This window comes from Mobula birostris, chromosome 17 (genome assembly GCF_030028105.1).
Source record: "Mobula birostris isolate sMobBir1 chromosome 17, sMobBir1.hap1, whole genome shotgun sequence".
In the NCBI taxonomy this organism is placed as follows: domain Eukaryota; kingdom Metazoa; phylum Chordata; class Chondrichthyes; order Myliobatiformes; family Myliobatidae; genus Mobula; species Mobula birostris.
The window spans coordinates 31,778,382-31,794,853 of record NC_092386.1 but is presented as its reverse complement, the minus strand read 5'-3'; the positions used below and the strand labels follow the sequence as shown (position 1 = coordinate 31,794,853).

The following is a 16,472-nucleotide window of genomic DNA, read 5'->3' as shown; positions in this document are numbered from 1 at the left end:
ATAAAGCAAATTATGAAGTAAACCATGGCATTTTGTAGACAAATGAAAATCAATGTGCACTATTTTAGAGCTTGTTTGCCATTACTTTCACTTGAATTGCAGTATGATTGGTAAAGTCTGCTCAATGTCTGTGGAGAAGATGGAGCAGTTCTAGATCTGAAAGAGAAATCCTCTATTTCAGCATGGTTGGAACTAGAGTGGGATTATTTTTGCCACATTATTGTCTACCCGCATTGCACTTTCACTGTAGCTGTCGCATTTATTCTGCACCCTCATTATCTTTCCTTGTACATTCCTCAGTGCACTGTGAATTGTTTGATCTATATGAACAGCATGCACAACAGGCTTTTCAGTTTACCTCTGTACAAGTGACGATAATAAACCAATTCCAATTCAAATTCTGGCATACACCATAATATAGTAATTTTTTGGATGATGTGTCTTTGCATTCCAGAGATAGACTTGAAGCTTTTTGTATACTGTTGCCCTTACTACTATGACGAAGAATACAATACCATACCCTTGGCAAGGCCAATCCAGAGTGCAATTTTGATCTCCTTTTATAAAACAGATATACATACTAGGGGAGGATTGAAGCAAAGATTCACCAGATTGGTTTGTGGTTGGTTTATCATACAAGGGAAGGTTGTGGGCATGCTATATTTGGCACTGGAGCGTGTGGTGACACTTGCAAGCTGCCCCCAGCAGACCTTTAGTTGTGTTGGTTGTTAACATAAATAGTTCATTTCATTGCATTTTTGATGTGCGTGTGATAAATAAACTTTCATCTTGAATAGGTAGGCTTCTATTGACGATAGAGCTTTGAAAAATGAGATGTGACCTCTGTCAAACATAAACTCAGTGGCCAATTTATTAGGTACACCTGTATATGAGCTCATTGATGCAAATATCTCATTAGCCAATCACGTGGCAGCAAATCAATGCATAAAAGCATGCAGGCATGATCAAGAGAATCAGTTTTTGTTCAGACCAAACATCAGAAATGTGATCTAAGTGACTTTGACCATGGAATGATTGTTGGTGCCAGATGGGGTGGTTTGAGTATCTCAGAAACTGCTGATCTCCTGGAGTTCTCATGCACAACAATTCCTAGAGTTTACACAGAATGGTGCTAAAAACAAAAAAAAAATCCAGTGAGTGGCAGTTCTATGAGTAAAATACCTTGTTAATGAGAGAAGTAAGAGGAAAATACTAAAACGTTTCAAGCTGGCAGGAAGGTAACAGTAATTCAAATAACTATGTGTAACAGTGGTGTCCAGAAGTGCATCTCTGAATGCACAAGGAAGTACCTAATAAAATGAAGGATAGATGAAGTGAAGACATTTCCCCTGGCTAAGAGGCCTTACCATTGGGTAAGTATCTCATAATAAGGGGCATCTAAGAGACTGAGATCATTCTGGATATGAAGGGATATGGTGATAGGCAAATTGAATAGGGCTGGATATAGAAAATTATCTTGTCAAAAGGAAGAACTTGCATGAAGGGTCCAACAGCCACCGCTCATTCCTACTTCTAATGTTGTTATGTTAAGTTGTTAGTTACTATACTAGCAACCTGAGCTTACGTGGCTTCAGTCTGAGTCTGTTCATCAGCCAGTTGGACTTCTCTCCTTTTCTGCAATTCCCCTCCAGCATACTGACTTTCTTGGTGTCTTCGTTCTCTGGTGCCAAGTTTCTCACCAAGTGCTGATACTATCTGCATTCATACTCTCTCCTTCAGTGTCTGAGCTGGTAGTTATAAGTGTGAAATCATCTCAGGGTATGCCTTCTTCACTGGCTTCCCCTTGTTTTATCACTGGCTGACCAAAATCCATTTCTGTGAAGTACCCAGGCAAAGAAGAGTGCTGGCCAGAAGTTGAACTCTGCCAAACGGAGAGGCAGAACAAAGTTGACACTGTCAACTTCAATATCATGAACTACGACAAATTGCACTTCTTGCATTTAAATTCAACCTTAGTCAAAAGCATCCAAGACCATATTCCTTTCAAATTCATAAAATAAACATAATCAAATTGTTTTCTGTTCAGTTACACAGAAACAACCATGGATACGGAACTGATGATAGGACTGCACACAGTGAAAGATAAAAACAAAAAGGCAGTTAAGCAGCACTCAAAATGGCCTGTGTCAATCTTTATCTCTTTTGAAAATAGTTACCATCAACAGCCTTAAACATGACTCAGGTCAGTTACAATGAGTTGAAGCCAGGCTAATGATATCATTATCATAGATATTGTGAGACGTTATTGCATATGAAATATCAGCCAGTTTCAGGTAACCAAATTTCATTGGGGTCAAAGGGTCATTGTATTCCCCATTGCCATGACCCTATCATAACCCTGTACAGTGGAATCCCACAGTAAAAGAGAGCATTATTCACACTGAACATTTCATTGCACATAGTCCTCTAGTTCATAAACACATTCAGCTCACATAAAATCATTCCATCAGTCTTTTGATCTCTCATTGGACGTAAAACCTTCAGTCCAGAAACACACACAAAATGCTGGAGGAACTCAGCAGGTCAGGCAGCATCTGTGGGGGAAAAAAAAGGGTCAACATTTCAGGCTTCATCAGGCCAGGTCTCAGTCTGTGACGTCAGTTCTTTTTTTCCTTTTCATAGATGCTGCTTGAGCTGCTGAGTTCCTCCAGCATTTTGGGTGTGTTACTCTGGATTTCAAGCATCCACAATCTATTGTGTCCATTTCAGAAATGAATTTTTGATAGTGAATCAGGTATAAAATTTTTAACTCTGGAATGAAAATATTAGTTTATATACAAATTGAATGCACACCATTCCTTTCTGCTATGAAGCCAGAAGAACATCAGAGTAAAAAGCCTGGACATTAACAATTGCAAATAAGCCAGCCCTGTCTACACTAGTTCTTCTTCATCCATATCATCTAGGCCTTGCATTTGACATATTCAGTTATCAAGCTACTGAAAGAACAAAAAACTTGCTGGGTTTTGTTTTAGGCATAAATATTATCAAAGATTTAGGCCTATTTTGATCACAGCCCTGAATCTCTACCAACCCATGTTGGCTGGGTTGTCTTCATACCTCCTTGTGACACAGAAGGAGTTCATAGGCTCATTGTTGACCCCTCCCCCACTATTTTTTCTGTTATATATTCTCACCACATTTCCATTACCTCTCCCCTATTTTCCTTTCATCTACACACTTAGGGGTATGTTACAGTGGCCAATTGACATACAGTACTGACCTGCATGACTTTATAATTACATAACCTGGGAAAAACCCATACAATTCAGAAAAAACACATGAAGTAAAATGAGGACGGTGGGGCAGAATCACATGGAGGCCTCATGGCATTGTTTGTGGGCAATGAGGAGCAGCAATCTCCTCCAAACCTCCACTGCCTCTGACTCATGCTTAGTAATGTCCATCTCAGCATTTCTGCATTCACAATATCAACGTCAAACAATCATAATGATTGCTCAAAACTCCCCTGTATCATTTCTGAAACCTGCACCACACATTTAGAAAATCCTGTCAGTCAGATGAGCTATCAGGATGTTTTATGAAAAATGGACTTGCTTCAAAGACAAAATTCTACATTGTTCTGACAAATCCAGATTTTTCAACAGATACCTCTCACCCACCTTCCACCCAATGCACATTATGCTCAATGTGTAACTAAGTTTGGCCTGTATTTGTACCAGAAATTAAACAGAGGTTTTTACAATAATCCAATTCACCTGTGCAAATAATTAAACAACTGGCTAATTGCCATGTCAGCAATACCACTAAAATCAAAGGTGAGTTCAAATGTGCTGAAATAACATTAGTTTCAACCCTTAACATACTTGACTAATGAATTTGTATGGCCAACATCTGTTTAGAGGAGCTTTGGTTAGTTGGAGCTTCAAAACATTATCCAAGCATGTAAACACTTGTATATTAAACTGTATCAAATGCCAGATTGATGAGAGCATTAAGTATAGAAAGACAGAAAAAAAATCCACTCTAAGTATGCAGGGCACCAGATTATGTAGTCATTCATCTGCTGATTTGATCCTAGTCGTTGCATTATGAGGTTGAAATCTTCATCTTATCTCTTCTCTTGACCACACATGACTGACAGCTGAAAGAACTACTTACCACAATAATTTTATGCCTCTATATAACACTTATCATACTGGCTTGTTACCAGATCAGCTTTTGTCAGAATTCTCATAAGTTTTTTTCCCCCCCTGGTTGTTCATAGCAAAAGCTCACAGGATCTGGTGATGTAAGACCTGACTTCAAGCCTTCTGTGCTGCTGCCGGACAAGGGTGTATTAGTGAGATTTCCTCTTGTAGCATTGTATAATTGGGGAAAATTAAAGAAAACACATATCATGAGCTGCCAGATGATGGAGGAAAATAATGTTGAGAAATGCTTTCGACAAGCGGTGCCTAGGATTGCTAGGGAGTAATTCTACTCTTTTAATTCTCCATGATTAACAATGCTGCCCATTTCAACAGGATGTCTTCACTGAAATCTCAGGTGACTGGGACGCAGCAGAAAGTACAAGGCAACCAAATGGCTCAAGTTATGAGAAACTCACGCACATCACAACAACAGCATCTGGTATCTCTTCCCCACTCAGCAAGAGTCCCACGCAACATCCTTCTTCAGCCATTGATCATCAGTCTCTGCCTGGCCAAATTTCCAAAATATAGCCACCACCAAACATATACAAATGAAAATGAAGTTGTATCACATTGCATGGACAAGTCATTCAATAAGTTCATATCCAGTCAGTGGCAGTTTGTTTTGCCTAGCTTAATGCCATTAAATGGTCCTGGAGTCTGGCAAGAGGACAATTTTCAATGTTATTCAATATAAGCTACATGGCCCCAATTTTTGCAAAAATGGTCAGCATGAAGCACCCTACAGTGAAGATTGGCTAAAAGGCTCCTATCATGGTAACAGGAGCCTTGTAGCCAGTCTTCATTGCTGGGATCATATCTGGGACTAATCCTAAAAAAATTGCCTTAGTTTTCACTGTTTCCGTTCTTTTTCCAAAAGATGTCTGGAGAAATGTCTTGGTCCATTGAAGTCACAGACATAGGAGTGGAAACAGGTGAATTGAATAATGAAGATGTTCAAAGTTCAATGTAAATTTATTATCAAACTATGTACTAACACCATATACTACCCTGAGATTCATATTTTTATATGCATTCACAGCAGAACAAAAAAAAACAATAGAATCAATACAAAACTACACACAAAGGCTGACAGACAACCAAAGTACAAAAGAGAATAAACAGCACAAATACAAAGGAAAACTAATGATGTTAAAAAATAGTTATATGGATAATACTGAATCAGTTCAGTATTGAGGTGAATGAAGTTATCCATGCTGGTTCAGGAGGTTGATGGTTGAAGGGTAATAACTGTTCCTGAACCTGGTGGTGTGGGACTTAAGGCACCTGTACCTCCTTCTGAATGGCAGCGGTGAGAGGACAGCATGGCCTGGATGGTGGGGGTCCTTGATGATGGATGCTGATTTCTTATGACAGAGCTCCAATAAAGATATAGGTCAGATGAAGGTGAAACATGATAGCTAGGCTTTATGTCACTGTCAATGGATATATTAGAGATTGATGTTAACAAGGATAGTGAAGCTATGAGAAGGAATGTCAAGTAGAGGGTTCCTCAAATGATACATTTAGTTGAGTGTCCACAAACTCTTTGTGTGATAGCTAATACTAAATGAGTTTCTCTCTTGCTAAGTATCATAGGGCAAGAACAAAGATCTAGGATGTTTTTCCCTCACCTTTTAGTGTTGTCCTACCGCCTGTATTCTCAAAGTCAAAGTTAAAGTACATCTATTATCAAAGCATGTATACAGAATACAACTCTGAGATTTGTTCTTATACAGTCAGCTACAAAACAAAAAAAAAATCACGGAACCTATTCAAGAAAACATCAAACACCCAAAGTGGGAAAAAGAACAAATTGCACAAACAGCAAAAAGAAAGCGAAGAACACATAGAACACCAAACCTCAAACCAGGAGTCTAGCTGCATTCCGTTTAGTTTGATTCAGCACTGCATCATTAGCCCATTGCTGGCCGCAGGGCCAATTTTTGCCAAAGCTTCCCAGGCCATATCAGTCGCCCCGATCAAACCTCTCAAAAACAGCAAAAATAAGAGTAACTAGAATCCAGAAACACATGAAACATGAACCTTAAGGTCCCCAAAATGAGTCCAGAGCCTTGCCAATCAATCCTTGCAACGTGAATCCCAAGACTCCTGCACTTTCCTCCAGCAGCATCTAGTGAGAGGGAGAGGAAGACCCGTCAAGTACAGGCAGACAGCACTGAACACCTGCCCATCATCCGCTGACATCCTTGTCGAATCAGAGAAAAGCAATGGATTCGATCAATGGCTCACACCCTGTCTCTAGGCTTCCAGTCCTCCAGGATGAACTCCGAACCTCACTAAGCTTCCTTGGAGACAGCAAAGTGCCAGATCGCTCAATCAGCATAAAAAACACACCATTGAAATGTAAGTCACAGGTTCCAATCGCACGCAGCTTAGTGGTAGAATCATATTTGAATGAAGAAAAAGAAGTAAAAGAAGTAGTAACTATTTGTAAGACATCATCATTGGTCACATTGTTCTCTAGTGCCATTCTGTGAGTGGATATAGTATTACCAAGCAGAGCTACCCTTCTGTGTTCAATAGCTCCTGACCTTAAGTGGGAAAAATAGCACAAGGTCTTGGAGACCATTGAAAGGCCATTGACCAGTAAAATGACAAGAGTATTGAATGCTGTACGTCTGAAAGGGAAAACTAAGTTTGAACTTCGTGGATCTTCAACCAAACCGATGGTTGCATCTCAATAAACCTCGTAACTTGAGCAGTAGATTACACACAAGTGTAAAAATACCCCACAGGGCTCTCTGAACCCGAAAGCATTCTGCTAAGATTGCCTTGAGAGCCTTCAATGCTTTGAGTGGAGAACTTCAATTCTGATGGAAGCTGGTTATTCATCAAAGAAGCAGTAACATCAGTGCTTGGACATCAGATCGTCATCAGGTAAAGTATGTGAATGAAGTGCCCACCACCTCAAAGCTGAACAGGACTGATACAAGTTTTGAACAGTGTGCAAAGCCTAATACAAAGTTGCAGCTGTACTCTTCCATTTGCAGAGACATTGATTCAAAGTTTTCTGGCTGCTTTTTCAAATGAACCAAGTATTTCCTGGTGTACACAAAACAACTTTTGTGGACTGTTTCATTGAAACCTTTATCTGAGTCCCCTGCAACAGACATTGCATTCTAATGCTTGTGCTGTCCTAACCCTGTGCCAGCTGAAGGTTACTCGTGTTTAGAGTCTCAGTGTGCAAAGATCGTGCCTCTTTGCTATCCTCTCAGATAAGCACATTATCTGAGCTGGTAGCTGAGTGTGAAATTGCGTGACAGTATTCATCATCGCTATGTTCCTACTATCCCTTTATGGCCAGGCCAGTTTGCATATCTTGGGTATCTGCAAGAGGAAAGGTGCGTGGGTAATGGAAATGTAGATCAGTTTTGTCTGGTGTAAAAACAGAGACTGTAGTTAATTCTTAGCAAATCAGACAGCATCTAAGGAGCAAAACACAGTTAACAATTCAAGTTGACACTTCATCCAAGCTAGGAAAAATTTGAAATCAAACATATTTTATATTGCAGAGAAGATGGGGAGGGGTTGGTGTGAGAGCAAAAGGATGCCTTTGATGCAGGAAGCCAAGAGAGACTAAATGACGCAAATGATGGTATTGCCAGTTGAGAGATGGCGGTGAAGTAGTCTGTCTGGTAGAGAAAATAACAGAGGAACATGATTGAACACACAGAAAGAGGAAAAATGTGGCTGAAACTGAGAGAAACAAGCCAATGCAGGTGCTGAAAATCCAAAACAAAACAGACATTTCTGGAAGTACTCGGGAGATGAAGCAGCATCTGCAGAGAGAGAACACTGGAGTTAATTTTGTATTTGACAATCAGTGTTGGGCACGTGGCCAAGTGGTTAAGGCGTTCGTCTAGTGATCTGAAGGTCGCTAGTTCGAGCCTCAGCTGTGGCAGCGTGTTTGTGCCCTTGAGCAAGGCACTTAATCACACATTGCTCTAGTCTGTGCGACGAGCGGTGCCCCACACAGACTTCCAATCTGCGCCTTGTAAGTCATGAAGATGCCTGATGCAGGCCTCTTATGGTCTGAGTCGACGTTCCCTCCCCCTGACAATCAGTTCTGGTGAAGGATCATCAACCTGTAATGTTAACTCTGTTTGTCTCTCTATTAATACTGACAGGCTTACTGAGTATTGCTGCATTATCTGTTTTATTTCAGATTTCCAGCTTCTGAAATTCACAGTTCTGGCCTAGTCTTGTTTTTCTCACTCCTCTCTTTATATTCATCACCTTTTGTTACCAATTTATCTCACCCAATACCATCACCAAAAATCTCACTTGGTCTCAACCCAATCACGGTCTTTCTTTTGTTCTCTGCATCCCTCCTTTTCAATTTTCCTCATTTTCATCTTTTCCCAGCTTTGATTAAATATAATTGACTCAAAACATTAACTCTATTTTTCTCTCTCTACATATGCTACTTCACCCACCGCAGATTTCCCACTGTTTTTGTTTTTCTTTCCTTCTCCATTACAACTTCATCTGCTCCTTGACACTCATAATAATGATCAGTGCATACCATCTCTACTCTCACTGGAAGATTTCTGATTCCCACCAGCCCCTCCGCAACCCCCAGCCTGTGGCAGAAACTTGCTGGAGGCTGTGAATTGGTAGCAATGTAACTGTACTCCAATGTTCACATAAAATATGCACAAATTGGGATTACTCTTAAGCCTCTATCAAAATGATAATTTTAAATGTTTACTTAGTATTTAACATTAATGAATGTAATTTGTCATACTCAGTCTCTAAATGTTTATATAGTATTGAAGATCAGATGTTTTCTTCTTATCACAAGAATGAAAAGGATAGTTATTTCAAAACAAAGTGTGTTAATGTTTCCATCCTAACAATATCTCCAGTATTGATGTATATCTGTTGGGTATGGTTCCAGTGCTGTCTCATACAGATTACAACTTCAAACATAGAATTTGTATGTAATAATGTAAAGTTATTTATCTGGGATGATTTCATTACATTTGTGATTCATCTCATGTTACTTGTTATGGATTGGTTTGTTGATAAGCTAAAAAATGCTCTGCAGCAAAATCAGTACGAAGTCATAGTGGACAGATAATCTCACTGTTTCTTGGTTGCAGCTCAATTTTACACTAAAATTATAGGGCTGAGGAAAATGAAAGAAGCAGAAAGGTGATTTTATTAAAGCTCCAGTCAAAAACAAGTTACTGTTCTGAATTTGGCCGTGAATTGTCATTGAATGATAACATTTATAGCTCAAAGAAGTCATCATATCTGAACCATGAATATGACTTATCTACGCTAATCCAGTTTTTCTGGAAAAGATTTTAAAAAGCACTGAATCCATAGCCTCAAATAATAACCAAAAATGTACAATGGAATTATCCACACAATCATAATTTCATGACAATAATCTCACATAGATTTAATTGTAACTTCTGTTTTTATTTTGACAGTAATAAAATTTCTGAAGCACCACTGCACATATTGTATATTCTTCAGACAGAGAGATAATTAATTAAAATTCATTCTTAGTAAATGAAGAAAATGTTTGCAATACTGTAATATTGTTAATGCAATTAATCCTGGTGGTTCATTTTCATTCAACGTAATATTACTGGTGATATATTAAATATGTGCATGCAAATCAATTATAACTCTTTACAAGACACAAGTTGAGTCAGTGCTTCAAGTGTAAGGATAAATAAATACTTTACTGGTGTCACCAGCATCTGTGCTAATGTCTCATGCATTTCTGTTAAAATGCAGTAATTTCTTTTTCAATGGCTTAATACCTGAGGAGTGTTGCAAATAAAAATGATTAACTTGAATGTTTGCAAGTATCACAGAATACTTCCAACTTGACCCTAATTCTTAGCAATCTCATGAGCGTAAGTCCTTGGTTAATGATAATATGAAATGGTAAAAAGGCAGCATTAAACTACAACTAAACAGTTAGCATAACTTCTTTCATGTGATAGGACATTCAACCATTTGCCCAGAAGTCAATCTGCTTAATAAAGTTCGTCTAACAAATAATCATCTTACAAACAATTGTTGCCCCACAACCAACTTGTTCTTTCTAGCCTGGCTAATTACTTTTCAGTTGGTGCAATACAGATTACTCATGCACATCAGGTCACTGGCTTATAACCAGGTCATTTATTGCTTTGATTTTTTTCTCCAATGCATAACTAGGAAAATCTGGAAAAAAATAGTCATAATGGAGATCAGCAAATATTGAAGTGAAATTACTTGCACAGCCACAGAGCTACTTTATAACTTTGTTGTCACCATCACAATTTAAAATACATATTTTTTTAATCAAGAAAGTCAAATCAGAATGACATGCAGCTTTCAAGAAAGAGCAGCAGACACATCTATGATTGTGCAGCTTTTGCCCATTTGATGGAAGAGAAAATCTCATTTGGCAAAGACTGTCCAAGATTCACTAGTTAAACACAAGTATTTCGCACAGAAAGATTGTTAGCAAATCAAATATGACTTTAAAGGCCATTCTGTCTTAAAATTAGTTTAAGAGCACTGAAAGGAATGCTTACAATTGTCATCTTGTGCAATGCACTGAAAAGGAATCCCAAAGAATGATGTATAGCTATCGTTGTACCAGACCAGAAGTTCCACGCCTCTCGGGATATCATCACATGCTCTGTAGAATATGCAGGACCTAAAACAGAAGATGAGAGGTATTGGCAAAATACAGGCACTGCTCCCTGCCTAGGTAGTTTATAAGTCCTGCACTATATTTTTTTGAATAGCATTTGATTTCCACGGCACAGAACATTGGTGCCCCTGTCAATATTAGAATGGGAGAATACAGCCTGTCAGCCAGATCATTTTGGATGTATTTGGCCACCTCCAAAATAGTGTGAGGTTGAAACAAAATCTCGTTCATGGACGCTAAAATTTAGATACCATATCAGCCAAGCATAAGAATCGTAAATTGCCCACAAAAGCAGGTTGGTGAAACAGTTAAAAAGCTGTATAATTTTTTTTTCTCGAGAATGTATTACATAGAATGAAACATATGATGTATGTAGTTTTAAGGATGTTTATTTGTGATTAATTTAAAATACAGCTGGGGGGGGTGGTGAATGTGTGGAATTCATTGCCACTGAGGGCTGTGGAAGCTATGTCACTGGGTATACAGTACTTACAGCGTAGCTTGATAGGCTCTTGATTAGTAAGGGCATCAAAGGCTACAGGGAGAAGGCAGGAGAATGAGATTGGGAGGGATAATAAACCAGCCATGATCAAATGGCAGAGCAGAATCAATGAGCTGAATGGCCTAATTCTGCTCCTATCTCCTATGGTCTTATAGATTCATAGTAGTCAAACCCCTGACTGATTTCCAATTGTTTTAACTGTTTATACAGTAGATTCAGTCTAATTGCCAAGCAACAGAATTCTTCATAAGTGACTCTACTACACTGCTCTACCTAATAACAAAGCAAAACACTTAGTCTTACAAATTGTCACAAATACAGTAATCCTATTTTGAAAAAGCCTTAATACAGTCAAGAAAACGTTGCACTGGTTTTGTAGAAGACCTAAAGAAAGTGACATGCTGGATGTTTCATACACATTTCATTTTGCATCTTACTAAATGCAATATCACCAGGACTACTCCAAAGGGAGTATCTGTCCCACTCAGAACAATAATATCTTCCCTCTCACTGTAAGCAGGTTTAAAAGAAATGATTGCGCAGAATAATGAAACGTTGATTGTTTAAAATCCTGTTCTCTAAGAAGTCCTGATGGTGCAGTGTGATGGTAAAACCTGATGGCGAGGCGCACCATTTAACATTAGGGCTAATGCTGATTTCTCAAATAAAATAAAACAGGTAAGCTGTAAATCTAATGCTATTGAAAAGGGGTTCTCACGTTTAACTGTCATTCATTCTTTGGGGCACTTCTCTGTTTTCGTGGCTGTTTGTGGAAAAAAGGCATTTCAGGATGTATATTGTATACATTTCTCTGACATTAAATTCGACCTTCAGACCTTGAAACTGCGGTGAAACATGAGAATTTCCACTGGCAGAGAGAAATTAAAAGCTAAATGTTACCCTGTGCTGATTTGGCCCATTTCCTAGTGGTCTGCTGCAGAACAGTATTACAAAAGGATTCTTTTCTCATTGCAAATTTTGCCTGTTTGTACTTCATCCACTCCTTTGGAATATACAGTCCAAATGCATTGCCAGTGGAGATGCCTTTAAAAGCATTGTGATTTCAAAACCTTGTAGATTGTGAGTTAAAAGGACTCAAATGATAAAGTAATATAAGTTTTGACTGGGTGTTGGTTTTACTGGTATGGTGGTGCGGTAGAGCTTATATCTGACGTTGCACTTTGAACTTAGCTCCATAGTTTCTCAGAAGTTCAAAGGTTCCTGAGGAAAAATGCTTTTTATCCCTGCCTCATTCAAGATGCTGACAGACATTTGGGATCTGCTCGTGGAACACAACCTAGCTTATGGGATCTCAAGAAAGCCTCTTGCATACAGAAAAGGAAGGTTGTTGAAGGCATTACAACATTGAAGCCCTGGCACTCAGTTCTGAGTTGGGTCTTGGGTGATATTTCTGTGCACTATTATATCCGTAAGTTTCCCACATGATTACTCCAGTCATCTGCTTCCTCGAATTCTGGATTGGATTAGTGGAATGGAAAATTAATGGGCAGAAATTACGCTGACCTCATTTGTGTGCCTGCTAAGGGTTTGTAGATTTCCTAGGCTTATCTTCCCATTACTAACATGTAGGATTTCTGAGGCTAATCATAACATCCTTACAGCCAGCACTCTGAGATCAGTAAGCTTAGCAGAGATCACAAATCAAACATGGCACCTTCTGGGTCCATTTGGCACAGGTTCCTGTTGGAAAGTATACTGGAAAACTCTTTCAATTTGACAATCAGAGAGAAGTTTGAAAAAAAGAACAACTTTTAAGTTGTGTGTTGTAGCCATATTTGGCTGAAAGAAACGTGTAACACCCCTCTCGTCCAATTCACATCACAAAAATTTGCTCGTGCCAAAGCAGTTTATTCCTTGTTTAACTCCACTGGCAACAGAGAATCCATCAGCACATGTTCGTTAACAGTCAGATGTGCACTTGTCAATGTATTTTGTCATTGCCAAGTGGCTCTTGGCAACAGGATTGTAAAGATCAATATAAACAAACAGAGGAATCTTAAGTTTTCACTTGCAGCTGCGAAAATTCCATCTGTGTTATTTTTACTGAGCATTTTGCAATCCTGTTTGACTGAAGCACTGCTAGCTAAGCAAAGTGCTTTAGATCTTTCTATGAATATCTGACAAAAGCTATACCCTGGTCAATTCCTCCCTTTGCAGAGATCTGTGAAACTTTAATAATCTTCCCACGGTTTCACTGATTCAGTCAAAGCCTGTACCATGCATGTTAAATATCTGGTAACATGGATGATGGCATGATACAGACTATATTTGATCAATTTCATCCTTCCATTTGACTTTTTGCAAAATAAACTTTGTAGAACTGATCAAAGTTCTGTAAAGACATAAATGTAAAGTTTCTTTTGAAAGGGCCGGACTGTTTTAAAGCATTGGGTGGTCTCGGAGGATCTTAGAAAGACTACAAAACCATAAGCGTACACTATATCTTATGAGTGGCAACAGTTGCAGGCCCTGCACAAATCATTGTGTATTTAAGTACATCAAAGACATTTTTTTCCTCTCAGCTAATATTTCCTTTCCTGACATGTATTTGGTATTGTGTTTGGATGACTCATAAAGATAACTGCATGATGTCCTCTCTCTGTTGTAGCAGAACTCATGCCAATGAACATTATTGTCAGCACAAAATTTTTAAAAAAGAGTATCGGGGATGGGGTGGTCTCAGTCAGCAATCAATCCTAAAAATTCTTTGAAGAGGACTCCATTAAGACATCACTAATCAAAACATATGGAATTTAAACCAGCTGCCTATCACAAGGGATAGCTGTTTGTGCACAATTCTTTACATTTATTTATACCTATCAGCCGTACTTGTAGCCATTTCCTTTATCCAAATTAATCAAATGTAGGGCTTCCAAACAATCAATATTTGTTCTTATTTATTTCATCAGAAACTGAACTGTTGCAGATGAAGGTATCTTCTGAGTAGCTCCACAAGGACCCAAAGTAATATTGGAGCATTTTAACAATTCCAGGAATAGCCAAGGCAAAGGCAAGATTCCCCAGTTCAGACACCACTCTGCGCTGTCATCAGTTCATAGACAGAGACAGAAAAGGAGCTGAATATGGGTACATTTCCAACTACAAAGGTAATCAACCAATCATTCCTGATTGAAGGATTAAGCCATGATGACCCCTTTCTTTCTCCAGGTTTAACACACTGTCTCTCCCTTTCACACACAGATACTTGGAATGGCCTGATGTTGAAGTGCTGGAGGTAATCAGTGCTTACTGAACCATTACTAGCAAGGAGTTCAATAATCCCAGAAACAAAGTAAAAACCTTATATTTATTTGGCATCTCTTTCATCCTCTTTAAAATGTCCCAAAGAATCCCAGTTAGTGAGACACATTTGAGATGTAGACATTATAAAGTAGCAGAAAATACAGGGGACAACTTGCACATAGAAAGCTCCCACAAGTTGCAGTGATCATAAAAAAAAGAATATGTATTTACAAAGATGTTGAAGGAACATAAACATTGGATTTGTTTTCTTTAAAATAATGCTGAGTGCTCTTCAATGTTACCTGTGCCCCTTGGTTTAATGCCTCATACAAAACCTGACACCTGCAACAGTGTAGTACTCCCTCAATTGTGCACTGACGCATCCATGTCGTTCTGTGTATTCACATCTGCATGGCTTAAGCTTTGGAGTCATTTTGTGCCTTGATGATAGTAAATTGATGAGAATATAAAAGCATGGATTGTCAGACCTGCACAGGCAGGCACCTCCCAGTCTCAACCCAGCTAAAAGGAGTCACTTGCCACTCATTTCCAACTCATCACCTGAAGCCTATTTGAACCCAGCTCTCAGCCACAGTCCTTTGTTCACCCATCAAACCAGCCAACATCAACCAGTCGCTCCTGCCCTTCAGATACTTTGTTGCCTTCTCTCGGTTCATATCTGTTCTCTCTTGTTTTGTGGCCCTTCATGGCTTGTTATTTTACAGTTTATTATTAAGGTTATCACTCATCGCTAAATCACCTCCACCGCTCTGCATTTGGGTCAAGACTCCTCTACATTTCCTGACAGGATCAGTGAACCAGCAAATCACCCAGCAAAGTATGCTCGTCTAAAAGAAGTCGTCGGTTGACAGGAACACATGATCCAGAAGTGACAAGAAACAGTTGACCATCTGTTTGCCACTCTAACTGACTCTCCGTCTCAATATGGCAACCCTGTGCCAGAAAATCTCCTCGCTTAGAGCCCCGCACTCCAATGCCTGAACGCTTCAATGAATCCCCAACCCAAGGCCAGACATTCCTGTCCCAGTGTGTCTTACAATTCGAGCTTCGGCCTTCTCTGTATTCTGTGAACTAAGCTAAGATTGTCTTTGTCATCCCTCTTCTGACTGGGTGAGCTCTGAGCTGATCTGCTGCTAATTGGGACAACAGAACCACCATTTGTCACCATAAATAAGAGGAATTCACTGCAGAGATCTGCTGGGTTTTCAGCCTTCTGGGAAGTGGAAGAGGGCAGGATATTGGCTACTTCGTCTGCATCAAGGCTGACGCCCAGTGCCGTATTTTACCATGGAATTCAGGACACACGCAGCAGAGTGCAGCTGAAATGCAGAAGGGCTGGTGACCATCTACCATCAAGCCCTCCTGGAGTGCTAGAAAAATGAACTGCCTACTTGGGAAACGCCCACTAACCTCAAAAGCCTCATCACTCTGGCCTCCAACTTGACAAGCGTTATATGGAATGACCCTCCAAATCATCAGCCAGACCCCCTGTTCCATGCCCAGAACCACTTCAGGCTGCAAAACCCTTATAATCAATGTCTCCCTAGCCCATTCAGTTACAGAGAGCTCCCTTAACCTCCCAGGAGCATGAAGGTCAGTGGAGAAACAACTTGTGCACTTTCTGTGGGGCCGTCGAGCACCCACACATCAAATGCCCACATGTCTGGAAAAATAGCACCACTCCATAGAGATGAGGGGCTTCTACCTGGCAGGGTCCTCCCAGTCTCTTGTTCCAGCACCATAGCCTGATTCACTCTCTCTGTCCTCCTCCACAACACGACGGCTCAGCGCACATAGAAAGCTCTGGGGGGTTTTGGCA

The 16,472-nt window shown here is 39.6% G+C and overlaps 1 protein-coding gene across 3 annotated transcripts in view; it reads right to left on the bottom strand.

Annotated features, from left to right (window-relative positions):
* prdm6 (PR domain containing 6) overlaps positions 1-16,472 on the bottom strand; it is a 246,812-nt gene that overhangs the window by 72,756 nt on the left and 157,584 nt on the right. For all 3 annotated transcript variants that reach the window (XR_011889524.1, XM_072281471.1, XM_072281472.1), the window contains exon 5: positions 10,745-10,869. Coding sequence is in view for 2 of the 3 variants with exons in the window: in XM_072281471.1 (XP_072137572.1) it covers positions 10,745-10,869 (125 nt within the window). In the remaining variant the exon portion in view is untranslated. The remainder of the gene's footprint in view (positions 1-10,744; positions 10,870-16,472) is intronic.